At 40.1% G+C, this 25,994-nt stretch overlaps 2 protein-coding genes across 4 annotated transcripts in view; one reads left to right on the forward strand and one right to left on the reverse strand.

Moving 5' to 3' along the window:
* LACTB2 (lactamase beta 2) overlaps positions 1-25,631 on the reverse strand; it is a 30,443-nt gene extending 4,812 nt beyond the window's left edge. The window contains exons 1-5 of the mRNA XM_029924045.1: positions 25,292-25,631; positions 15,450-15,613; positions 9,776-9,902; positions 3,232-3,410; positions 1,047-1,195 (exon numbers count right to left, since the gene is read on the reverse strand). Of these exons, the coding sequence (XP_029779905.1) occupies positions 1,047-1,195; positions 3,232-3,410; positions 9,776-9,902; positions 15,450-15,613; positions 25,292-25,413 (741 nt within the window). The 5' untranslated portion in view covers positions 25,414-25,631. The remainder of the gene's footprint in view (positions 1-1,046; positions 1,196-3,231; positions 3,411-9,775; positions 9,903-15,449; positions 15,614-25,291) is intronic.
* Positions 24,134-25,994, forward strand: part of XKR9 (XK related 9) — a 59,453-nt gene continuing 57,592 nt past the window's right edge. For 2 of the 3 annotated variants that reach the window (XM_029924042.1, XM_029924044.1), the window contains exons 1-2: positions 24,134-24,230; positions 25,333-25,461. The gene's annotated coding sequence lies outside the window, so the exon portion shown is untranslated. Of the gene's footprint in view, positions 24,231-25,332; positions 25,462-25,780; positions 25,804-25,994 lie in introns of those variants that run through there. The other variant, XM_029924043.1, reaches the window with a different exon arrangement.

A 25,994-nucleotide genomic window follows, 5' to 3' on the forward strand; every position in this document is an offset into this window, starting at 1 on the left:
TAATGGGCCCAGGTACTTTTCAAGCTCATCTTTACACTCTCATGGATCTTATGGCTATGCAGCTGTGGTAGTGGGAGGGTTTTTTTTTCTTTTCTTTTTAAGTTTATTTTTTTTAAGTAATCTCTGCACCCAACATGAGGCTCGAACTCATGACCCCGAGATCAAGAGCTACATGCTCTTCTGACTGAGCCAGCCAGGCATCCCAGTAGTGGGAGTTTTTAAACCCATGTAATCTCATTCCAAAGCCTACTCTCTTAATCTCCGTACCGTCCACACAGCAGATAGCTAATAAACATGTGCTGAGAAACTGAGTTATACTAATTGATTGCCACATAGTGCTGTTATATATGATACGCTCAGAGGCTACTGACGTGAGGTGTTTTTTTCTCTACATACCAACTTATTTACTCATGTAAAGAACTTCTCACTTCTTCCTTGTTAGGCATCACTACTACTTCTCCCTGCTGTTATCCCAGTGGGTCTCATGCAGATCACCCTTCTCACTTGCTATGGCCTAGGACACCAATAATCAAGATGGTTACAATAAAACATAAATCACTATAGGTTGTTGGTAATGGTCTCTCCTATAGAATGAAGTATATAAGGTTTAATGACTGTTTGGAATGTTTTTTTGGTTTCCCAGGTCCATTTTTGTTTGTTTCACTACTGTGTACTAGAAAGTTGAGATTGCTGATCTCAAATTTATGCAAGTAGCATTACTTATAAAATTAACAGACTTACTCTGTTTTGGGATGCGATAAGTCTACCCAAATCTGTTCTATTACACAGACTCTTTTTTTAAAATGTATTTATTTATTTTTGAGAGAAAGTGAGAGCAGAGAGGGGGAGAGGGAGATAGAGAATCCTAAGCAGACTCCGCTCTGTCGGTTCAGAGCCTTACATGGGACTTGAACTCACAAACTGTGAGATCATGACCTGAGCCGAAATCGAGTTTGATGCTTAACTGACTGAGCCACCCAGGTGCCCCTGCATAGATTATTCTAATAAAGCTGTTGCTATGTACAAATAAGATAAATGAAAATTACCTGGTAAATGTGTTTTACAATCTCCATTGCTGTAAATGATTTTTCAAAATTATCACGAAGTAATGTAAGAATTTGCTGTTCTCGGATATTTCTGTGAGAAATGTATTCTAGAATTTTAGCTTCAGGATTATGGATTACTGGGCCATGTCCTGAATTAGAATTATAAAAATTATTTTAACCAGATAAAAAACATTAAGTACAACTCAAGTTAATTCATAATATTTAAAAATAATTCATATGATGTATTGAAAAAGCATACTAAATATTCCAAATATGAATTGTTTGGAAAGTGATAGAGATAAAAGAGATTTAAGAATTATATACAATGCCCAAACCCAGAAAATTATATCAAATAAAATCTGTATGAAATGTTATTACATACATTAAAAATGAAAAGTTAACAACAACCACATGAGTAAGGAAAGGTAATATTTATAGAGTGCTCATTATTTGCCTGGCACTGCTCTAAATGCATAATGTATATTATTCTTATAAGGGTCTAATGAGGTAGGCACTATTATTATGCCTTCTTTATAACAGTAGCTGAAGTGTGAAGAGGGTAAATAATTTGCCCACAGGTAAACAGTGAGGGAGGAATAGTGCTGGGGTTATGACTTGTGGGCTCTTAATTAGTCTGTGCTCTTAACCACCATGCCACACTCGAAATGAGGAATGTAAAAAGTAGCCTCATGTAAATGACCAAGATCTATTAAAAATTCACAAGAACCACAGTAAAACTTTAAGAATCTTATGTATAGGCTAGTAATTCAGAAATGCGGACAAGGCAGATTAAGCTATAGTAAAAGTTTTTTTTAAGTTCTTAAAATTTTTTTACGTTTATTTATTTTGAGAAAGAGAGAGCGCGAGTGGGGGGAGGGCAGGGAATCCAAGCAGGCTCCCTGCTATCGGTGCGAAGCTTGACACAGGGCTTGAACTGAGCCAAAACCAAGAATCAGATGCTTACCTGACTGAGCCACCCAGGTGTCCCTAAGTCATATTAAAGTTTAGTTGCTCTTTACGATAGTGCAAATTACATACGGCCCAAGTCTTCAAGAGGGATGTTTAAAATACTTGAGAACAAATTCAGAAGGAGACTAACCTGTTATCATGTAAAGAGCAAGGGCTTTAGTTGGAACATGGACTCTCACTCACTAGTTGTGTGGCCCTCAAAGTCCGAATCCCCAAGCCTGTTTCTTCAGCTGTGCAACGCAGATACCACTGGCTGCTTCACTGGGTTTTTGTGAGGACAGCACTGTAAGGCCCTGCACAGTACCTGAGAGGCAGCAGGCTTTAATATATGGTAGCTATGGTCACAGAGCATATTTTAAGTTCCTGCTGTGCCAGGAAGCCAGTTCACTGGATTCATTAAAGCAAACACTCTACGAACCTTTACTGAGGCAGCCTCTCATTAGCTTTGCTTCAGTGTGAGTGCACCAAACATGTACTCTCTTCTCTTTAAAAACAGCTGTCAGCTTCCATCCCTCTTAAGTCATAAGAAATCCAAACGCCCAGCTCCACTCTGTATCCTATCTCCTCAGCAGTAGAAACTCATGAGAGAATATAAGAGCATTGAAGACACTGTATTTACAAGTCTTTCCATGGCTCTCTGGTTAGGAACAAGTTGGAAGGACTTAAATAATTAGGTAACCTATTTTCTTTTTCTTGTCCAGTCCTATGTCTTTCTTTGCTTTTAGGAGGCAAATGAGATTCAAATTACAGAGCAGTGCAGTGACAGCTGAGATACTAAAACAGGTTTCTTTTTCTGGAGAAGTGAAATTAATATATTTTACAGTTGACATGGAAGCTACTGATATTTCAATAGTGTGGGTAAAAGAAAGGAGAGCTCAGAGTTCACTGCTACAATGCGGTCTACAACAGAAATCAAATTAACAGAAGTGAAGACAATTTGTGGAATGAAAATGTAAATTTATTTCCTTTGTTTAACCATTCTACTAGTAAGAGTGTAGATATTAAAAAATAACACTCATATCTTTATAAAAAGTTATTAATATTACCCTCAGCCTTTCTAGTTGCGTGGCTTCAGAAGACTTACTGGGGTAATTTAAAGAACCACTGTCTATCTCTCTTCAAGCCCTGAAAACATAAATTCACAAACAGACAAACCAAAATGAACCTTCTCCACCGCGTCACACAAGTGGATTGCTAGATGTAATTAACTACCCACCTGGATATATGGTATCAGCTTTGACTTTCAATAACTCTTTTAGGGAGTTCATATAATCATAGAGGTCTTCAAATATGGTTGTTCCTTCTCCTAGGATGCAATCACCAGAAAAGAGAGCATTTTCCTCTTCTAAAAGTAGAGCCATGTGATCATCACTGTGGCCAGGTGTGTATATAACTCTGGTTAAAAGAAAAAGAAGAAACAGTAATCATTATAAACTCTTAGGCTTAGAAGGAACTTTGAGAAGTAAATTATTCTCTACCCTTAACTGAAGAAGACGCAAATCACGTTAACCAGTTAAAAAGCTCCTTTTGAAAAAAATTTTACATGTTTTTTTTTAATTTTTGAGGGAGAGAAAAAGAGGGAGAGGGAGAGTGAGCATGAGCAGGGGAGGGGCAGAGAAAGAGGGAGACACAGGATCTGAAGCAGGCTCCAGGCTCTGAGCTGTCAGCACAGAGCCCAACGCGGGGCTCAAACTCATGAACCACAAGATTGTGACCTGAGCCGAAGTTGGAGACTTAATCAACCAGGTGCCCTGAAAAGAAAAAAAAAAAAAAAAAGCTCCTTCTTTTCTTGTGGCCCACTGAAAATTATCGCCAAAAAATTCTCTCCTTTAAATCAAATTTCTCATTCTGAAGTGCAAATTCAACAATTTCCCAGCTTTTTTCCAATAATAAACATGCGCTGATTACAACAATTTTGAAAAGAGAAAGGAGAATATTAAAAAAATTGTTTTAATGTCTTTATTTTGAGAGACAGAGACAAAAAGCAGGGCAGAGAGAAAGGGAGACACAGAATCTGAAGCAGGCTCCAGGCTCTGAGCTGTCAGCACAGAGACTGACGCGGGCCTTGAACCCATGGACTGTGACATCATGACCTGAGCTGAAGTTGGACACCTAACCGACTGAGCCACCCAGGTGCCCCAAGAAAGGAAAATATTTAAAGGAGACAAAAATTTACAATCATTTCACTACTCAAAGACAGTGCTTTTATTATTTAAAGACATATTTTTTCAATTTTCATTGCATATGTTTATTTTATAATATACTTTATGGCAAGACTATGAGATAAAAACACTTTCATAAGTTGCTGGTGGGAGTGCAAAACAGTAAAGCCCACATGGAGGGGAATTTGGCATTTTCTAGCAAAATTACATAACCCTTTGATCCATCGATTCCACTGCTAGAAGTTTACCCTGGAAATACACCTTCACAAATACAAAAAATATATACAAGCTATTCATCACACTATTCATAAAAACAAAGTATTAGGAAAACCCACATACCATCCATAGGACTCTGTGGTCGTATTGTGGTACATCCACACAATGGAATACTATGCAGCAGCCATCAAAACAATGATGAAGGTCTCTTATGAACTGAGATGGAGTGATTTGCAGGATAGGTTGTCAAGTGATGAAAAAACAAAGTGTGGGTCTTTTCATGCCTTTGCTCTGTTGCTGGTACAGCTGTGAACTGTACTTGGTGTTGCACCCCAACTGCCTACCGCTGACCTTTGTCCTGTCTCTCAGGCCATGCACAGCGGGCCTCGGGATGAGGTGTTGTTATAGGTCTGGGAGCCTGGGGATGAGTGTCTGGCCTGGCGTTTGGACCTCTGAGACACACAGGCAGGTGTGCTCTGGCACTCGGCACCACCCTGATGAGAGAGCATGGCCCTGGGCCAATCCCTAACATCAACTTTGCTGAATGTGCCACAGAGCAGATCCTTGACCCCCTCCGCCTGCAGACCCTTTACAGTTGGGTAAGCTCTCCCCTCCCACCTCCATTTGGCCTTATCACCAAGTACCTTTTCCACACAGACATCCAGACTGAGTAAGACCTGGAAATTTAAGGGCCATAGGAGCCACAGTCTCAGCCCCATCAGCAAGCACGGAAGCACCCAGAAGCACATATCACCACAGGATCGACTTTGACAAGTATCATCCAGCTTACTTTGGAAAAGTTGGTATGAGCCATCACCACAGAGGATCCAGAGCTTCTGCCCAACTGCCAACCTTGATAAACAGTGGACTGTGCCAGTGAGCAGACATGGGTACGTGCTGCCGAAAGTAAGACTGCAGCTGCTCCTCTCACTGACGCGCTGCATTCAGGGTACTACAAAGTTCTGGGGTAGGAGAACTCCCCAGTAGCATGTCACCTTGAAGACACAACGACGGTGGGAGAGCTGAGCCGAAGATTAAGGGTGTGCGTGTCGGGGGGCTGTGTTCTAGGAGCTTGAGCCATGTGGAGGGAGGTTCATTAAATGCTAACAGATGCTTTTCTCTTAAAAACAAAGTGTGAAAGAGTGTTGATAATTGCGTTTCTGTATAGAAAGTTGGGGAAATGAAAATGTATATATTTCCTTATTTTTGTCAAAAGAAAGGAAGGATAAGTAAAAAAACGAATGAATATAGTTGCCTATGGGGTAGGCAGGTGGGACATAGGAAACAGAGATGCAAACAAGACTTCTCTGATCATAACTTTTTTTTGTTGGTTTTAACTTTTTAAGCTATGATATTCTAAACATTAGACTAAATAAAAGGTGAAAGAAAACATTAACACTGAATATAGAAAGAAGCCAATCTTACTATGTACCAGATAGAAAATACAGCCATACTAATATTAACTCCAGTAACTTTTAAATACTAAGATTATACATCCTTAATAGAATTTATCTTAAGATTAAAAGAACTGGAAGGATTTTGAACTTTGCTTAATAGGTTTATTTTTGGCAGTGTGATAGGTTGCTGTGTTTCTGAAGCTATTTTGTGTTTATTGTATCATAGTATAAACGAGTAAGTAAATTGATGTTACAAAGCAAGGTTTTTACTGTGGGATAAGGAAGAAATATATATGAATGAGGGAATTAAGGTTTTGGGTTGTTTCTCATCTGAATTGAGGATTCATTATGAATTCATCATTTTTTTTCTAGCTCTGTGAAAGGCCAAGAAGTAATGATACTCCAGTGGTAATGAGTGCACCTCACACTTAATTCTTTTTTTCTAAATACCATTTCCCACTTAAAGAAATCAGGGCTTCTTGAAGACATGGCTGGCTCCAGGGCTGGGGCAGGAAAAGTAAAACAGTGATATGGAGACACCTCTTTTGTCTGGTTAACCTGCTGCAAGCTATTAGTGAAAGTATTCACGTGACACGAAGGTCATCCAGGAGGTGTGTTTTCACAGCTAGCAAGACGTATGGGCTGTCCCATCTGGACACCCTTATGAACAATCACACATATAATGCAGTTACAAACAACCCCAATTTTTTTTTTTTTTTAATCTACAAAAACTGATATGGAGAGCCACTCTTTTTCAGAGCCTGCAGACCATTGTATTGGTCACTGGGCTTGCAATGCATCCTTTATGTTTCCTTCCCATTCCCCACTCCCCAACTCAGTGATGGCAATAAGATTTCTTAAATTAGGGGATCAGAAATTCCAGTTCTTCAGTCACCTGGGCAGCAAATGCTTTAATCTGCATAAAAACGGTGTTAAAATTCACGTCACATAGGCAGGGGAAGGAAAGGAAATGACATCAGAGGTGCTTTACTAAAGATCAGAGGAACTGCAGCTGTGGCCTTCCCATTCACCAGGTGGCACATTTATCTAGTTCTGCCCCTTCTGTGATAGATTAGACTTTATAAAGATGGCTCTCTTAGAAGATTTAGAAGAGGCAACAAAAGCTGTCAGACTGACTTTTCTTTGAGAAACTGAACTTAAATCATTAGAAAATTCTTGAAGGTTATATTCGGAATCAAATCCTACTGAAAACCTGCTTTCTTCTTGTTCACTAAAGGGTTCTTGGTGGGTATTGTCTCTATGTCTATTGTATTTGTCCCCCCCAAATTGGCAAGTAGACCAGATCAACTGGACATGAAGTACTTGAGGACTTACGTAGATTTTACTCTTTTATGGAACTTTTGCTTTACGAATCTTCTTGTTAACATTTAAAACTGGGTTTTACTAACTTTATTAAAAATGGAAATTGGAAACCATGGTCATCAGTAAACTAAATGTTTTATTCAAATTCTAGTATAATTAGATTTTGGTGAAAAGGTTATTTACTAAGTTATTTTAAAAAATTGTGTCTATTTTTTTGGATTCTTTTAGTTTACCTCCCAAATCTTAAAATCGATTCCTGTAATTTATCTTAATTAGAATTCAGTAAAAAATTAAATGCAATTCAGATAATACTGAGGGCTTTGGCATCTCACCCGCTGAATGTAAGATCATATTCAATTGAGGGGGGAGGCAGTGACGCGAAGCAAGCACGTGGGAGGCTTTTGGGGCACTGATACTATCATTACTTGATCCAGTTTGTTTTCAGTTTGTGATAATTCACCATGTCACACACTGGTGATATGTACAGTTTTCCTTGTGTATACTTTTATAAAAAGCTTAAAAAGATATGGTCTGTTCATGGCAGATGGGTGGTAGTTAATTACCTAGGACTGAATGTTCTTAATCTGTAAATTAGATATAAATCTAATATCCATGATTCTGTAATAACTAATAAATCAGTACCATGGTTCCCAAGCCTTTGAGACAGACCCTTAATGTGTGATGGAGGAAATTGACCATTGTTGAGAATATCCCCTGAAGAAGTAGTAATGTCTATTATCCTTAGGTATCACAGACAGATTTTAGGAGATACTATCATCTTTCCAATGAGGGCATTTAAAGAAAATTGCCCAGAAATACACAGTTCCTCATCTTCTCTTTCTCATTCATCTGTTCATCTGTTCCCCTCTTTGTAGATATTTACTATGTGTTGGATAAATATTCCGTGCCTCCTATGTGCCAGGGACTGAGGATCTGAAGATTAATCTGGTGTCTGCCTTGTGTCAGACAATAGCTAGCTTATCATCAAACCTTTCTTCTTTTTCCTGGGGAGGAATTGAAGCTCTGTCTCCCAGCCTCCCTGCAGTGTGGTGGCCCATGACTGAATTTACAGCCAATGTAACAGAAGGTCTGGTTCATGAAAGCCTCCCATGAAAGACCCCTTCCATGCTTCTCCTCTACAACCCACTGGATCAACTGAGGTGAGCAAGGTGGCCTTGAAAACCAATTATTTAGGATGGTGGAGTCACAAGATGGAAGGTGTCTGAAACACTATTTGCAGGGGCGGGGGGCACTGGATAATCAGGAAGCTTTTATGGACTTTATATGACTGGGAAGAAAACTTAATTCATGTATCAACCATTACACATTTTGGGGTTGGTTCACTCCAGCAACTGGCATTAACTAACACTGTGAACCTAAGGGGTTTATTACTCTTTAGGGAAATAGCTACTCACACACACAAAAATTACAATATAACTCAATAATTAACATAATAAAATAAAAGTTATATGAAAGTTAGAGGAAAGAGCAGTTAATTCTGTTGGAAGGGTTTCCTGCGGTGAGTAATACGTGAACTGCAGTTGGAATATTTGGATACAGTTAATTGTGTTTCCAAGAAAAGTGGCAGAACTTAGACCAGGAAAGTGGTTTGGGGTCCGACAGTCACATGGTAAGGAGAATAAACATGACCTTGTATGCAGTGAGAGTCATTCAAGGTTTCAAGTGACATGGGGTATGAAGGGTAGATTGGAAAGAGAAGCCTGGAGACAGGAATATTGAGTAAAAAGCAGTGGTAATAGTGGACACAAAGAAAAGGGGGTAGTTGGACAAATATCTTTAAGGTAAAAACTAACCTCATTAGATGTGGTGTGTGAGAAAAGGGGGAGCAATAAAGGTGAAGTCGAGCCAGTTTTTGTCCAAGAAGAAAAATTAAAATCTTAAGTGCTGAGAGCAGTAGGTGTTCTGAAGTTGGAAAACAAGTTGATAGTTGGGGACAGAGGAGAAGAACCATAAGTAGTTCAGCTTTTAAATTACTAAATTTGAAAGAACTTTTCAATCTCACTTAGGTCATGGGAGATTATGGATCTGGTCTAAAATGTATTTACTTTAGGTATGGCTCACCTTTTGGAACTGAGCATGAGAAGGTCCTTAATTTAATTGATGGTTGGAGCCCTAACCCCCCCTAGCAGGAAATGCTGATCAATATTTTAATTTAAATTTTATTTAAAAAATGGTAATCATATAATTCAATCAAATAATTTTAAAAGGGTAGATATTGGGGTACCTGAGTGGCTCAGTCAGTTAAGCATCCGGCTTTGGCTCAGGTCATGATCTCACGGTTGGTGGGTTCAAGCCCCGTGTCGGGCTCTGTGTGACAGCTCAGAGCCTGGAGCCTGTGTACGGATTCTGTGTCTCCCTCTCTCTTTGACCCTCCCCTGCTTGTGCTGTCTCTCTCTCTCAAAAATAAATAAAAAGCATAAAAAAAAAAGGGTAGATATAGTGGAAAGTCTTTTCTTTTCCCCTATTTCTCAAGCAACCGTTTTTTTCTTCCTAGAGTAACCAATGTTATCAGAACTTTTATATCCTTCCTGAGATGTTCTTCACTCATATAAGCAAATATGCAGAAATCTTCCTCTCCTTCTTTTTTTACAAGACATACATAAGCTCCTCCCCCTTCCCTGGCTACAGGACATCTACTGACCTGAGCGTGGCACCCTCAGTTTTAATCATATCTCCATTTTGCAGATAAACATACTGTTGCATTCCGTCTCCTATAACTTCTTTTCTTGGAGGATTCCGTGGGAGTTTTTTAATGCAACATGCAGTGCCTAGTAACAAAACATGTAAAATATATTATGTCATACTTTAAATGATAGGAGATCAACTTTCATAGAGCTAACACTGTGCTAGACTGCAAAAAGTATTAACATTAAGAGAGAGACAAGAGAGAATGGGATGGGTAATAGCAGTGTTATCTCTGGAATGGTAACTATTTTTTCTATCCCAACAAAAGCTTTTTATTCTTTCATGTGCTTCTAGGTCTACATAAAAGCCCTTGAGATTTTCTAGTCACTCTTATTTTATACAAAAGTTTGAAAGTAGTTCTTCATCATCTCAGCTAGCTTTCCTGTCAAGATGGGTGATGATGAGGGAGTAACACAGTACCTTGGAACTTTCTATCTAGGTCTTAACATACAGTAGAAGTCATGGCATCATGGCATCATGGCAGTACTTAATAATAAAAGGATGAGGGCACAGTGTTCTTTCAGCGAATGCTGAAACCCGGGGCTAAGATATTAAACTGTTAAAATAAATTTAACCCATACTAGACCTCTCACTGACATTAAGAAAATCAATTAACCAATCAATAGGTGAGTGCCAATTATCTAAGCAGTATATTATATATAATGAATATAAGCACCATGACATCCAAATGCTTAAAAACTATCACAGTTGGGGACATACAATTTATAAACAAGTAATAATTAAAGAACTATACTCAGTTTCATTAATGAATACTAAATGGACAATTCAGCCAATAAAGGCAATAGTAATTAAGAGAAAGAAGAAACAATTAGGAAAAGATTCATACATTTGATATAACTTGAAGCATGGCTTACAGGATGAGTAATATAGGAAAAGGTACAGAGAATGACTTATAGATAAGGGTAACAGCATTTGGAAAAGCATAGAAATGACCATGTGTGTGGCATATGTGCAACAGGGCACTGCTACCAACTTGTTAATGCAAAACACTGGCTGAGAAGCAGAAATAAAGTGGGATTAGATGTGCTCAGACCATGGAAAGACCATGCCTTTCAAAGGAGGAATTTAAACTTTACCATATGTGGCCACTGTATAGTCTTTGGAAAGAAAATGAATTATTTTAGCCTGTCAATCAATATGGCAGCTCTAGGCGGGACACTGAAGGGGGCGAGATCAGAAAGACCAGGAGGGGATGCCTGTAATGACCTAGCCGGAAGGTTGTGAATATCAGAACTAAAGCGAGAGCAGTGGACAATATGGAGAAAAAGACATTCAGGGAAAGACTGACAAGGCACAGAAATCAGGCTAGAATGGAAGATAAAGGAGACAGAAAGACTGCAAATATAACAAAAATAAAACAACTGGGACCGGACCTCCCTCTCCAGCCCCAAACTCCACTATTTTGTATCTTGGAGGCTGAAGCAAAAAATAATACGCTCTTCTGGGACCTGGCATTATATAATAGGGCTGTCTCCATTCTGGAGTGAGATGGGGAGGTTTTCTGGTATGTGTTTATTTTTAATCTGTATAATTTTGTCTTTCAGAAGTAGAGGTATTATATTTCTAGTTATGAGACCTTTGATACATAATCCTTCCAAAAAACCCATCATTATCTTAGAATTACAGAACAAATGTCATACAATAACTTTGTATCAGTTTTTAAAGTTATGTGCAAATATGAAAATACATATCCTATTCAAATTAACTATATATGCAGGATGGAGAAGGGCATGCTGAAAGCAATCATATAATAATATTTAATAAAAACTTATTGTGATATAATTCAATAGTATAAAATTCACCCTTTTAAATTGTACAATTCAGTGTTTTTTAAAAAAACTTTTATGTTTATTTATTTTTGAGAGACAGAGAGACAGAGCGTGAGCAGGGGAAGGGCAGAGAGATAAGGACATACAGAATCTGAAACAGGCTCCAGGCCCTGAGCTGTCAGCACAGAGCCTAACGCAGGGCTTGAACCCACAAACCGTGAGATCATGACCTGAGCGAAGTCAGCTGCTTAACCGACTGACCCACCCAGGTGCCCCCAATTCAATGTTTTTAAAGTACATCCAGGGGTACCTGGGTGGCTATTGGTTCAGCGTCTGACTCTTGGTTTCGGCTCAGGTCATGATCTCACAGTTCATGGCTTTGAGCCCCACAGCCTGCTTGGGATTCTTATATTCATATTCTCTCTCTCTCTCAAAATAAACTTTAAAAAATAAAGTATATCCAAAGAGCCATATAACTATCTCCCCTAATTTTATAACATTTTCAAAACCCCTCAAGTGGCGCCTGGGTAGCTCAGTTGGTTGGGAGTCCAACTTCAGCTCAGGTCATGATCTCAGGGTCTGTGGGTACAAGCCCTGCATCGGGCTCTGGAGCCTGCTTCACATTGTGTCTCCTTCTCTCTTTGTCCCTCCCTGACTCATGCGGTCTCTCTCTCATAAATAAACTTCTAAAAAAAATTTTTTTTAAACCCTCAAAGAAACCCTTTACCCAACTGTAGTCCTTCTCTGTTCTCTCCTTCTCCCAGCCCTTGTCAACCACTTACCTACTTTCTGTCTGTATCATGTAATGGTTTTCACAGGGGGAAACCCTCAGTCATTTGTTAAGTTTTGAATAATGGGTTATAACATCATTGTTAATGCTAATTCTTGAAGCTGATACAAACGTGATATTGTTTATAATACCTTCTAATTGAATGGGACAGAGGCAAACGTTTGGCTCTTAGAACTGGGATGTGAAATAAATGGCAAAGACCTAATTTTAGCTGCAAAATAACAGCTATCAAATCACAAATATTTTATAAGATTTACTTAAAAACACACCAACATATAGGGGCAGCCTGGGGCTATATAGTTCTCATGTCTAGTAAAATTCTGGTTTCCTGCCAGCTCTTGGGAGTTTCCAAATTATACACTGATTGTATCTTAAAAGTTTGAAAGCAGGATGCTTCAAAGTTACTGTACCTTCTCACCGAAGTCTTTTTTTCTTAAAAATTTTTAATGTTTATTTTTGAGAGAGAGAGAGTGCAAGCAGGGGAGGGGCAAAGAGAGAGACACAGAAGCCAACGCAGGCTCCAGGCTCCAGCCTGACGCAGGGTTTGAACCCACAAACTATGAGTTCGCGACCTGAGCCGAAGTCAGACATTTAACCAACTGAGCCACCCAGGCGCCTGGTCACAGGAGTCTTATAAATGGCATTCATAATTTAGGTGTGGCCTGTAAAACCCACAGGTTGTTAGCATCATAAAGCAGTTGAAAAATTTCTGCCATACTGATAGTTAACAAAAATAATAAAATGATATGGAGCAAAGAAAGTAATAAAATAAAATGGAACAAGAATGTTAGTAATTAAGGATTTAGAGAATGAAGAGATACATGGGACTCTTGCAGGGAGATTCTGAAAGATACTTCTGTATGATTTCAGTGCTGAGCAACTCAAGGTCTTTATATAGTTGGTCTGTCAAAATTTTTTTCTTTATTTCGGGGTTTGAACTCATGACCCTGACATCATGACCCGAGCTGAGATCAAGGGTCCGATGCTTAACTGACTGAGCCACCTAGGTACTCCTCCTTGATTTTCTTTAAATCAACCTAATAGGTAATCTATTATACAAATATTCATTATTTTATATGGAATCCAAAAGTATTTTACTTTTTAATGAAAAAATTGGTCAAAAGTCCATTGACACATGAATGGATAAACAAATCGTGGTATACTCCTACCATGGATTACCACTAGGCAATAAGGAACAAACTACTGATACATGAAATATAGATGAATCTCAAAAACATGACTCTGTGTGAAAGAAACCAGAGAGTGATTCTGTATGCTTCTATTATATGACATTTTATTTATTAAAAACTTTTTTAAAATGTTTATTTTTGAGAGAAAGAGCACAAGCAGGAGAGGGGCAGAGAGAGGAGGGCAGACGATCCAAAGCAAGTCTACGCTGACAACAGCAAACCCCATGTGGGGCTCGAACTTGCTAACTGCGAGATCATGACCTGAGCCGAAGTCACTCAACCAACGGAGCCACCAGGCACTCCCCATTAGGTGATATTTTAAACACGAGAAACTAATCTGAAGTGAAATAAAGCAGATTCGTGGCTGCTGGAGGAAGAAACACTGCAGAGAGGCACCAGAGGACCTCTTTTTAGGGGCATGGGAGTGTTCTTTGTCTCGACTGGACTGGTCACAAAGGTGTTTATCCAACTATATGCTTAAAATGGGTACATTTACGTATGTAAATTCAAACTCAATGAAGTTGATTTATGAAAAAGTAGGCCATAAACATTAAAAAAATTCAAACTGACCCTCCTGCTAAAAGGGTTGGCCAAAGTCAGAACCTTCAGCATCGATTTTTAATTCACAAAATTTAATGGGTAGATAGACAAGAGAAGGGTGAGGAAAAGTGACATTAAACGATAATGATTTCCTGTGTCACACAGTCCCTTAGGATTGTAAGAAAGGAGGAAAGATAGGGCGCCTGGGTGGCTCAGTCAGTTAAGTGTCTGACTTCAGCTCAGGTCATGCTCTCACTGTGAGTTTGAGCCCCACATGGTGCTCTGTGCTGACAGCTCAGAGCCTGGAGCCTGCTTTGGACTCTGTGTCTCCCTCTCTCTCTGCCTCTACCCACCCCTGCCTTCAAAAATAAATAATAAAACATTTAAAAAAAAAAAAAAAGAAAGAAAGGAACTAAGAAGGTAACAAAATCAGGTCAGAGTGTTTTTTAAGAATGGGCAGCCTGGTCATACTGGGTGCTTTGGCTGAAAATATCTTGGTGTCCCAAATGTAGTCTCAAGCCCTAAAAGGATGACACTTAAAAATATTTAAAAACGTGAGTTGAATGCTGATGTGCATTCCTTTTGTGAAGGAATACTCCTGATCTTCTGTCCTTCATGCGTCTTGAACTTGCCCAACCACTTCCACCATTGTAGTTCCTCTCCCCTTTTTACTTAGCTTTATTTTTTTCTTCATGGCCCCGATCAGCATCTGACCTACTGTTTACCATTTACCTTCCCTACTGGAATGAGGCTTCACTTGGATATTTGTTAAAGGAGTGAATGAATCTGTGTGTGATGGCGAGATGGGGAATAAGGAGAGAGACAGGAAAGTGTTAGTACTGGAGGGGTATCAGGTGCAGAGAATTATCAGTGCAATGATCTTGCACCAGCATTGCAGGGTATCACAGTAAGTGCCTTTAAGTTATGGAGGCCCTGAGGCCAGGTTTCGAATGTGGACAGTAACAGCAGTTGCGTGTCACGTGTCTAGCACACTGCCTGGCACACAGTGAATGCTCGGTATTGGTTAGTTATTGAATCTGAAGTAGTAATTGTCACATGGACAAAATTAAAACTGACCGTCACTGGGCAAAGGGGAAAAGTAAGTGGGATAAGAGATCTGAAGTAAAAAAAAGGACATTCCTTCTCCTCTTGTGTTAAAATTGGGGGCAGTATTAAAAGTATATTAATTTCTAAAAGTATGAAATAAATATATAAGGTATTCAGTAAATGACCAACTAGCTTACATAGTTCTGTAACTGAAATAAATTATTCTGAAAACATACTTTTCCTCAATGAGCTCAATTAATGCTTTCTGTTTACCATTAGTGATGCTTTTACAAATATCTCCTATGCCCCCAGTATGATCCCAATGCCAATGAGTCACTACGATTTCCTGGATTGTTGTATTAAATTCAGTCAGAGCCTGCTTTAAACAGTGGATATATTCTGGAACTGCCGGTTCTCCAGTGTCAATGAGGATTCTCCTGAAAATTAAATAGAAGATAATCACACAATTGGAACACAAAGTGAAAATCAGCATATAACTCACACAGATCATTCATATTACATTTAAGAAGCTGCATAAATTGCTTGGCTTTCAACCTCCTTGAAAAGCAACTATGTGATACTTCGCCTGAACCACAGTAATCTCACTGTAAGAAAAGTTCTTTGAAAATAACTTATAGGGGCACCTGGGTGGCTCAGTCAATTGAACGTCTGACCCTTGATTTCAGCTCAGGTCATGATCTTAGGGTTGTGGGATCAAGCCCCATGTCGGGCTCTGCACTGAGTGTGAAACCGGTTTGGGATTCTCTCTCTCCCTCTGCCTCTCTCCAGATTGTGTGTGCATGCTCTCTCTTTCAGAAGAAAACAAAACAAAACAAAACAAAACAAAACAAAACAAAACAAAACCTATAGTTAAATGTAAGTCTGAACTTGGCAAGTTCAAGGCACAATAATATTGAATACTTACATAGCACTTAAATATGGCATTGTTTTAAGAACCTTACATATTTTAACAATTATGTTCCTCATAAAACAATTTTTTCAATGTTTATTTTTGAGAGAGAGAGAGAGAGCAAGCATGAATGCACAAGTAGGGGAGGGGCAGAGCGAAGAGGGAGACACAGACTCTGAAGCAGGCTCCATGCTCTGAGCTGTCAGCACAGAGCCTGATGTGGGGCTTGAACCCACAAACTGTGAGATCATGACCTGAGGCGAAATTAGATGCTTACCTGACTGAGCCCAACGTGGTCCTTGATCATATGACCATGAGATTGTTGCCTGAGCTGAAATCAACAGCTGGACACTTAACCTGCTGAGCCACCCAGGTGCCTCAATAGGATTTTTCTTAAACAACTGGAGTTGGAAGGGACAGGAAAGAGTTGACAATTCTGTGATTTCTAGGTGAGAGGACTGGTTTGTCATTAACCAGGACTATAAAAACTGGAGGGACCAAATGGGAGATAAATTTGGTTTGGGCCAGGGTGAATTTTGATGATGCTGCCAGCATGTGACACATTATGTACTTACATGTCTATTTATTTATTGCCTGTCTGCCCACTCTGCCACAACCTATATAATTAAGCTCCATGGGGACAGAAACCTTGTTTGGTTTTTCTAGAACCTTTAATAGTGGCAGGTACTAGATAATAAACACTTGTTGGAGACAGTGGCTTTATTTTGTCTCATTTAATTATCAAAACAATCCTGAGATTCTTCTCTCATTTAATAAAGAAACTGAGGCCTTGACAAGTTAGACATACATATAATATAGTAAGTTGCTCAGAGTCACAAACTCTAGCAGAGAATATATTTGAATCCATTCCTTTCTAACTGCAATGGACATTTTCTTTGGATATGAGGTATACTTCAGCAGGTTTTGAAGGACAACTTTAGGTAATGGGCTCTTCCCCTTTTTAATGTCTTGGGCCCCTTGGTAAAGCATGGTAAAACCTATGGAATAGTCTCAGAATAATGTATTGGAATGTATAAAACAAAACACAGACGATTACAAAATAAACCAATCATACTGAAAAAGTTATAATTAAAAAAACACTATGCTATAGTGTCATAACGCGTGGGCCAGGCTGCTCATCCCCAGGGGTACCTGTTTCATTCGCCCTGACCGGCAGGGCGGAGAATCTTCGCGGGTCCTTCTCCTGAGGGAGGGAGAGAAAAAGGGGGCAGGAGAGGGAGACGCAAAGAGTAAAGACAGAACTCACGGTTCTCCAATCAGGCGAAAGAAAGAAAGAGAGCGTTTATTCAAAGAACTGTTCTTTATATAGTCTTCAGGGGGGAAAATCAAGGCAAGCTGACCTAGGCAGGCTACAGAGTCGAATGCATATCAAAGAAGCACCCTGACTTTTGCCTCAGCAATCTTGGGGGATGGAGAACTAACACTGAATCCGGTTTTGATCTTTTGTGTGCCTTGGTCACTCAAGTCTAGCTCAGCAAGACAGTCGCCAAAGTTATTTTGGCAATCTCCAGCCTCCAGATGCAAATCTTGTTTACTGGCTCACTCAACGGAGTGATAATCCTTGCCTGAGGCAGACAGAAAACTTGGCAGCCCTCGACAGTATAGTATTCCATGTGCTTCTTTGTTATATGAAATAACAAGATCAGCATCAAAGCTTGTAATGACCATAATTTCTTCTTTTAATTTTTTAAAAAAGTTTATTTTGGGAGAAAGAGAGCATGTGCATGTGTGCACATGTGTGAGGGAGATGCAAAGAAAGAGGGAGAGAGAATTCCAATCAGGTTCCACATTGACCCTGACATGAGCCTCATACTCATGAACTGCGAGATCATGCTCTGAGCTGAAATCAGGAGTTTGACCCTTAACCAACTGAACCACCCACATGCCCCAAATGACCATAATTTCTAAATGGTGACTATGCATACTATTTTGAGATACCTGACATGACTGTAATATGCTATAAAAATACTGGAGAAAAAAAAATGACAGGTATGCTATTACTACTATAGTTTTTGGCCATATTCATAATTGATTTAAGGCTAGTTATCAGTTTGAGGTTAATAAAGATAAAATTCTTTTCCCCAGCTAAGGTCAGACTCCCTGAATCATATCCTTTGGGGGACCACAGACTTCAGGTTAAGAACCCCTTCTCCTGGTAGAGGAGGAAAAAGATGATAAAATCAAGCCTGAGCTACTGGGAATGAACTATTGTTTGTTGATGTACCTACCCCCAGTTGTCTAGAACAGTCCTGGCACAAAATAAGGTCTCAATAAATATACTCTGAATTAGGAATGAAGAGGTTTGGGAGACAAGATGGCGGAGAAATAGGGAGCTCCGTACTTCCCACCCACATCTCTCAAACAAAGAAGGGCTAAAGCCAAAGGACATTGAACCACAAAGTCTGGAAGGAAAAGAGACAGAGTCCACTAAGAAGATAGCCTCATTAGGGCTACCTCAAGAAACAAGCCAAAGTACACATGGTGGAGGGTCTCAAATATCACAAGTAGGGAAATAAAACAACCAAAGGCACAAGAGAGACCAAGAGACACCATTAAAAGAACACTTTCTGAATGGATAGGCCCTGGACAGTCAATGGGCCTCCCTTAATATAGCAGAACTTGCAAGTGCAGAGTGCATAACAAGCTTTTAAAACTTACAAGAGACAGAGAGCTAGCCAAAATGACAAAATGGAAGAACTCTCCTCTAAAGAAATTCCAAGAAGAAATGACAGCTAAAGAATTGCTTAAAACAGATATAAGAAACATACCTGAGAATTTAAACAATAGTCAGGGATGTCCACTCTCACCACTGTTGTTTAACATAGTGCTGGAAGTCCTAGCATTAGCAATAAGACAACAAAAGGAAATAAAAGGCATCAGAATTGGCAAAGATGAAGTCAAACTTTCACTTTTAGGAGATGTCATGATACTCTACTTGGAAAACCCAACAGACTCTACCAGAAGCAAATTAGGACTGATCCATGAATTCAGCAAAGTCTCAGGGTACAAAATCAACGTACAGATATCTGTTGCATTTTTATACACCAGTAATGAAGCAACAGAAAGAGAAATCAAGAAACTGATCCCATTCACAACTGCACAAAAAAACATAAAATGCCTAGGAATAAATCTAACCAAAGATGTAAAAGATCTGTATGATGAAAACTATAGAAAACTCATGAAGGAAATTGAAGGAGATACAAAGAAATGGAAAAACATTCCATGCTGATTGATCGGAAGAATAAATATTGTTAAAATGTCATTACTACCCAAAGCAATCTACACATTTCATGCAATCCCCATCAAAATTGCACCAGCATTCTTCTCAAAGCTAGAACAAACAATCCTAAAATTTATATGGAACCACAAAAGACCCCGAATAGCCAAAGTAATATTGAAGAAGAAAACCAAAATGGGAGGCATCACAATCCCAGACTTTAGCCTCTACTACAAAACTATAATCATCAAGACAGTATGGTATTGGCACAAAAACAGACACATAGACCAATAGAATACAGAACTCAGAATTGGACCCACAAATGTATGGCCACTTAGTCTTTGACAAAGCAGGAAAGAGTATCCAATGGATATTTTCCAATGGAAAAAAGACATGTCTTTTTTCCAAACTCTTTGGGATGTAGCAAAGGCAGTCATAAGAGGAAAGTACATTGCAATCCAGGCCTATTTCAAGAAACTAGAAAAAGCACAAATTCAAAACTAGATCACTTTCTTGCACCATACACAAAACTAAACTCAAAATGGATGAAGGACCTGAATGTGAGACTGCATTAATTTCCTACTTGACACATTCCCAAAGGCAAGGGAATCAAGAGCAAAAATGAACTACTGGGACTTTATCAAGATAAGAAGCTTCTGCACGGCAAAGGAAATAAACAATAAAACAAATAGGCAACCGACGGAATGGGAAAAGATAGTTGCAAATGGAATATTGGATAATGGGCTAGTATCCAAAATCTATAAGGAACTCACCAAACTCCATACCCCAAAAACAAATAATCCAGTGAAGAAATGAACAGAAGACATGAACAGAAACTTCTCCAAAGAGGACATATAGATGGCCGACACATGAAATGATGCTCAGCGTCACTCATCATCAGGGAAATACAAATCAAACCCACACTGAGATACCACCTCACACAGGTCAGAATGGCTAAAAATGAACAAATCAGGAGACTCTAGATGCTATCAAGGGTGTGGAGAAGTGGGCACCCTCCTACACTGTTGGTGGGAATGTAAACTGGTGCCACACCTCTGGAAAACTGTGGAGGTTCCTGAAAAATTAACAATAGAACTTCCCTATGACCCAGCAATAGCACTGCTAGGAATTTACCCAAGGGATACAGAAGTGCTGATGCATAAGGGCACTTGTACCCCTGTGTTCATAGCGGCACTTTCAACAATAGCCAAATCATGGAAAGAGCCTAAATGTCCATCAACTGATGCACGGATCAAGAAGATGTGGTTTATATGTATAATGGAGTATTACATGGCAATGAGAAAAGAATGAAATCTGGCCATCTGAAGCAATGTGGATGGAACTTGATGGTGTTATGCTGGGTGAAATAAGTCACGCAGATAAAGACATATGTTTTCACTCATATGTGGAACAGGAGAAACTTAACAGAGGACCATAGGGGAGGGGAATGGGAAAAATAGCTGGGGAGAGGGAGGGAGGCAAACCATGAGAAACTCTTGAATACTGGGAACAAATGAGGGCTGTTGAGGAGGAGAGGGGAACAGGGGTGATGGGCATAGAGGAGGGCACTTGGGATGAGCACTGGGTGTTATATGGCACTGCTATATTAAAAGAAACAAATATATACATTGAATTAAGTTCAGTTTAAATTCCAGCAAATGATTATCACATACAAGATACTGTGCTATATACTTTATAAGATGCAAATCATCAAGTATTTTCTGAGCTCCTATCATGAACCTAGTGTTGTCTGGATGCTATGATCCCTCATATCAGAAGTGATAATAATAATAGATAACATTATGGTATGTTTTCTATATGCTAGGATTTGTTAAATACTTTTCTTAAATGTTTATTTTGAGAGAGAGAGAAATAGTGTGTGAAAGTGGGAGAGGGGCAGAGAGAGAGGGGGACAGAGGGTCAGAAGCAGGCTCTGTGCTGACAGCAGACAGCCCGATGTGGGGCTCCAAGCTCCAACTCACGAACCATGAAATCATGACCTGAGCTGAAGTCAGATGCTTAACTGCTGAGCCACCCAGGTGCCCAGCCAGCCAGTCAGGTGTTAAGTGCTTTTGATATGATTTTTCCTTTAAATTTTACTGAATCTGGCAGAGAAAGCAGATACCGTATGTTTTTACTCATACGTGGATCAGGAAAAACTTAACAGAAGAACATGGGGGAGGGGAAGGGGGGAAAACAGGCAAACCATAAGAGACTCTTAAATAGTGAGAACAAACAGGATTAATGGGGGGTAGGGGGACAGGGGAAAATGGGTGATGGGTATTGAGGAGGACCCTTGTTGGGATGAGCACTGGGTGTTATATGGAAAACAACTAGACAATAAACTATATTTAAAAAAATAAACTTCACTGAATCCTCATTACATCGTTTGAGGAGGGTATTATTCAACTCTCACTGCACAAATAAGGAATCTGAAGCTTAAAGAGTCAACTGTCTTGTCCAAAGTCATGAGCTAGGATCCAGATTTAGGTACAGAGTCTTAACTCTAATTGCTACATTAGACTGCCTTTTCCTATTAAAAGATATACTATTTGCCTTCAAGGGAGTTACAATCTTGATAGTAAAGGTTAAACTTGCAGCTTTTGGAGATTCTTGAGCAGAGGAGGAAGACATAAACACTTGTCAGAAGATTTGTTTATTATTTGTTCATTCCAATGTTTACTGAGTACTTCTGTACACAGTACAGTTCATAGTGACTTAGGGAAATTTATTTGGCATACACAGGCTGATCAGAATGCAGTAATACCAGCATCAACAGTGGTTATTCAGAAATCTTAGAGTTATAATACTGAAAAATGAGGAGAAAACTTAGAGAACACTCATTCATTCATTCAGCAAATATTTACTCTCCTACTTGTACTATGTACAAGTCTGTGCGAGGTGTTGGGGATACAGTAATGAATAAGCCTTCACTGCACTTAGTTTAGTGGGGAGTGGAAGTGAGGAAAGACATGATGCTTCTTATACATAAAAATCTTTTTTTTTTTTTTGCACTAAGGTAAGGACCATGGAAAGTGTAGAGTGCTAACAGTGCATTATATCAACCTAATATAGTGTAAGGGGTCAGGGACAGCTTCTTTGAGGAAATATTTTGACTGAACTCTACAGGCTGAGCGAAGATAGTTTGGTAAAGAGGAGACATAGAGGAAGACATGCAAGAAAGCCAGGAGGCAGAATGAATACAACTCATCTGGCTGGGATGAGGGAAAGGTTGTCGATGACGTTGATGAGACAAGTGGAGGCCACAAAATGCAAGGCCTTCTAATTTTAAGTTTTAAAATACTATTCCTGCCACATGGGGGAGAATAGCTTAGAGAAGGACAAAAACAGTTCCAGGGAAGCCAGTTAGGCTTCGTAGAAGCCTAAGCAAGAGTCATACTGGTGTGGACTGGGTGACAGCAGTGGAAGTGGAGTTCTCAAAATGGCATGGAGGTGTGTGCAAGAAGCTAAGACATGGCAGGGAAGGGACTAAGCATTTGTGCTGATCAAATGTGGGAATGGTTCTGTTTACCAAGATATGGATGGCTGGAAGAGGAATAGGTTTAGTGGAAAAGCACATGAGTTCAAGTTTGCAAAACACTGAGTTTGAAGTGGCTGTGTCATCCAAGTACAGATTTAAGAAAAGGAGCTGGCTCTCCTAGTCTGAAGATCAAGTTCGTATTTTTAAAAAAATTTTTTAATGTTTATTTATTTTTTGAGGGGAGGGACAGAGCATAAGCTGGGGAGTGGCAGAGAGAGAGGGAAACACAGAATCCGAAGCAGGCTCCAGGCTCTGAACCGTAAGCACAGAGCCTGACATGGGCTCGAACTCACAGAGGGGGAGATAATGATCTGAGCTGAAGTCGCATGCTTAACCGACAAAGCCTTCCAGGCGCCTCAGATCAAATTTGTATTTTATCTAAACTGGAGCTACAAAGTTGGGAGCTGTTAATGGATAGATAATAGGTGAAGCCAAGGACGTAGACAAGATCACCTAGGCGGAGAATATAGCATGAGAACAGAAGAGAAACGAAGATCGTATCCTGAGGAACTTGCACACTTAAAGACTTGGTAAAGAGGCTGCTCTATAAAAAAAAGATGGAGAAGGAACAGCTAGAGAGATAAGAGGAAACTAGGAGGTTGTGGTATTAGTAAATGGAGGGAATGAGTCAATAGTGTCAAAAGGTATTGAAGTTCAAATAAGATAGGAATGGAGCAATGCTGTTAAGTTCGGTGATCTAGGAACCACCTCTGATCTTAGAACTGTTTTGTGCAGAACAAGTGGACACCAATATCTGACCTCTTATTTGCACCCAATTAATACTCATCTCTTGCCAAACGACTTCTACTTTATACAGTAGAGTGACATCACCTGCATGCTATTCTAGCTCAACTATAAGAATTCATCATATATATATGTCTTTTGAGTCATTCCAACTGGCCATTCCACTCCATTAATTTATGTGAGTGGTAATGTAAGCAGTGTAAAGTGGGAGACTATGAAAGTTTCCCTTAGTCACTTCCAAGTTCTCTATGTCCCTTTTACCACAAGCACTTTGCTACACTGAAAGTGATTCTAGTGTTTAAAGATACAGTATGAATTTTTCATACAACATGGTCCCTAAATGCAAGCCAACTTTGTCATATGGTTTTTAAACAGAATCAACCATCTGCTGCATTGCTGGAAGAAAAGTGGGCTGCACCTAACTTATTGTTAGATAGTGTATGACCTCCAACATAGTGCCTCCTAAGAGACTTCTCAGGGTAAGTTTGACTATATTCCATTTTATTATAGGTACTGATGTTGGAACTAGTTTAAGATGATACACTGAAGAGAGAAGAGAATGCTAAGGACTTCTTGGGGTGAGAGAGTCCCAGCCAAGACAGACTCTATCCTAGCTCTTAGGTATGTTTTCTGCTGAATTCTCTATCCTTCTAGATTCCAGAGGTAGCCCAAATCAAAGCTTTTGTACCTACTTGATCCTTGTATACTCTGAACTTAACTTCTGTTTTCCTGGCTTTAGTACTTCAGGTTCCTTCATCCTGCTCCATCCAACATTCAGCAAATACAGCAGATACTTCAAATAAAAACTCCAATTATTCTTACTAAACTGTTTTTGGAAATTAGTTTTATTAACCTTAACACCTTGAAATATACGATTAAATTCTAGGCTCAAGGAGAACTGTTATCTTATTTTTATTTTGTATTATGTACGCTATATACTAAAGACGAAGCATACAAAAACTGTTCAATGCACATTTGTGCAGTACACCAGGCCTCTTCTGCAGAATTACACTAAAACAATGCAGCTGTAAAGGAGAAAAATCTTAGAAATACAGATAGGTTATTCTACCAACAAAGTAACTTAAATGAGGCCACACAATAGCAACAAAACCCTAAATCTGTTGGTGGTCTCCTCCTTCCCAAGGGCTGGGGGGCTCTTAGGGTTTCACAGGCTAGAGCAGTTTGCAAGTAAGAAAATCCTGCTCTCTGCTGCTGAGGTAAGAAAAAGGCCTCAGCACAAGTAATCTACTTTTGTGAAGGGCAAGTTCTACTCTGGGCAAAACACTAGTCAAATGCTAAGGTGAGCAGAGTAAACGCTTTTCTGGATTACTAACTCCAGGCTATCCTAATTTCTCAGTATCTTAAACACACCCACTCTGGCATTCAACATCAAGCAAAGTAAATGGGGTTTCAAAACATCAAGCAAAAAAATGGGGGGAAGTTTGTTTCCCCCCATTACTTCTCTCTTATCAGCCGTTAGAGATGTTACCACCCAGCACTATGGTGATTTAGGGGATGCCTGAAATCGGGGCGTCTGACGGTGGTCCTGAGTGGGGCAGCCTGGCCGACGCAGGGCACCGAGCCCCACAGCCCGTTGCCACTGCCTCTCCGCCTCCGGCGAGCAGTCGTTCTGGGCGTCCCGCAGGCCCGGGTGTTTGTCAGAGAGGAAGAGGGACGTTTACCTGGTGCCGATCCCTACCAAGTAGGTGTTGGTGCCCTGCAGGGTCATGGGTCCCGGGTTACAGCCCAGAACGCGCACCACCCTACTGGACAGCCGCTCGACGCGCTGCAGGACAGCCGACATCCCGGATTCCACTACCCGCCAAGGCTCGGTGACCGGAGCGCGGAACTTGTAAGTAGGCCCGGGGCGGAGCCAGCACTCAGCTGATGCCGCGCTAGCTGCGCGGGAGGGGAACTCAGTGTGCTGGGGGCGGAGCCAGAGGTCAAAGGACGCCCGCCCCCTTCGCCCCGCCCAGGCTTTGCTGGCCGCTGCCCGAGGCCGGGGAAGTGGGGCGGAGGCGCGTTGGGGGCGGCGTTTTGAAGCCAGGTTGGATTCCGGCCAACTGTCGCAAGCGACAGCGCCGCGTGCCTTCACAGGGACTTGTGTCCAGACAGGCGAGTTCATCTCTGTGGTCGTGAGACTTTTTAATCTGGGAAGTATTGTAATGGAGGAGAGGTCAGGCAGGTGTGCAGGGTTAGTTACAAAACGAACGCCTCGTTGTTACTGGGCAATGGCGGTGTCTGGGCATGTGTGTGAGCGAAGGAACTTGTAATCGTTTATATTAAATAGCAGCAGCTAAAATTTACTTAGTTCTTACTGCTATGCTAAGTGCTTTTTCTAAACACCATCTCATTTAATCCTCACAACAGTTAAGAGGAAAAACA

The sequence above is a fragment of the Suricata suricatta genome, chromosome 15, assembly GCF_006229205.1.
Source record: "Suricata suricatta isolate VVHF042 chromosome 15, meerkat_22Aug2017_6uvM2_HiC, whole genome shotgun sequence".
NCBI classification, from domain to species: Eukaryota; Metazoa; Chordata; class Mammalia; order Carnivora; family Herpestidae; genus Suricata; species Suricata suricatta.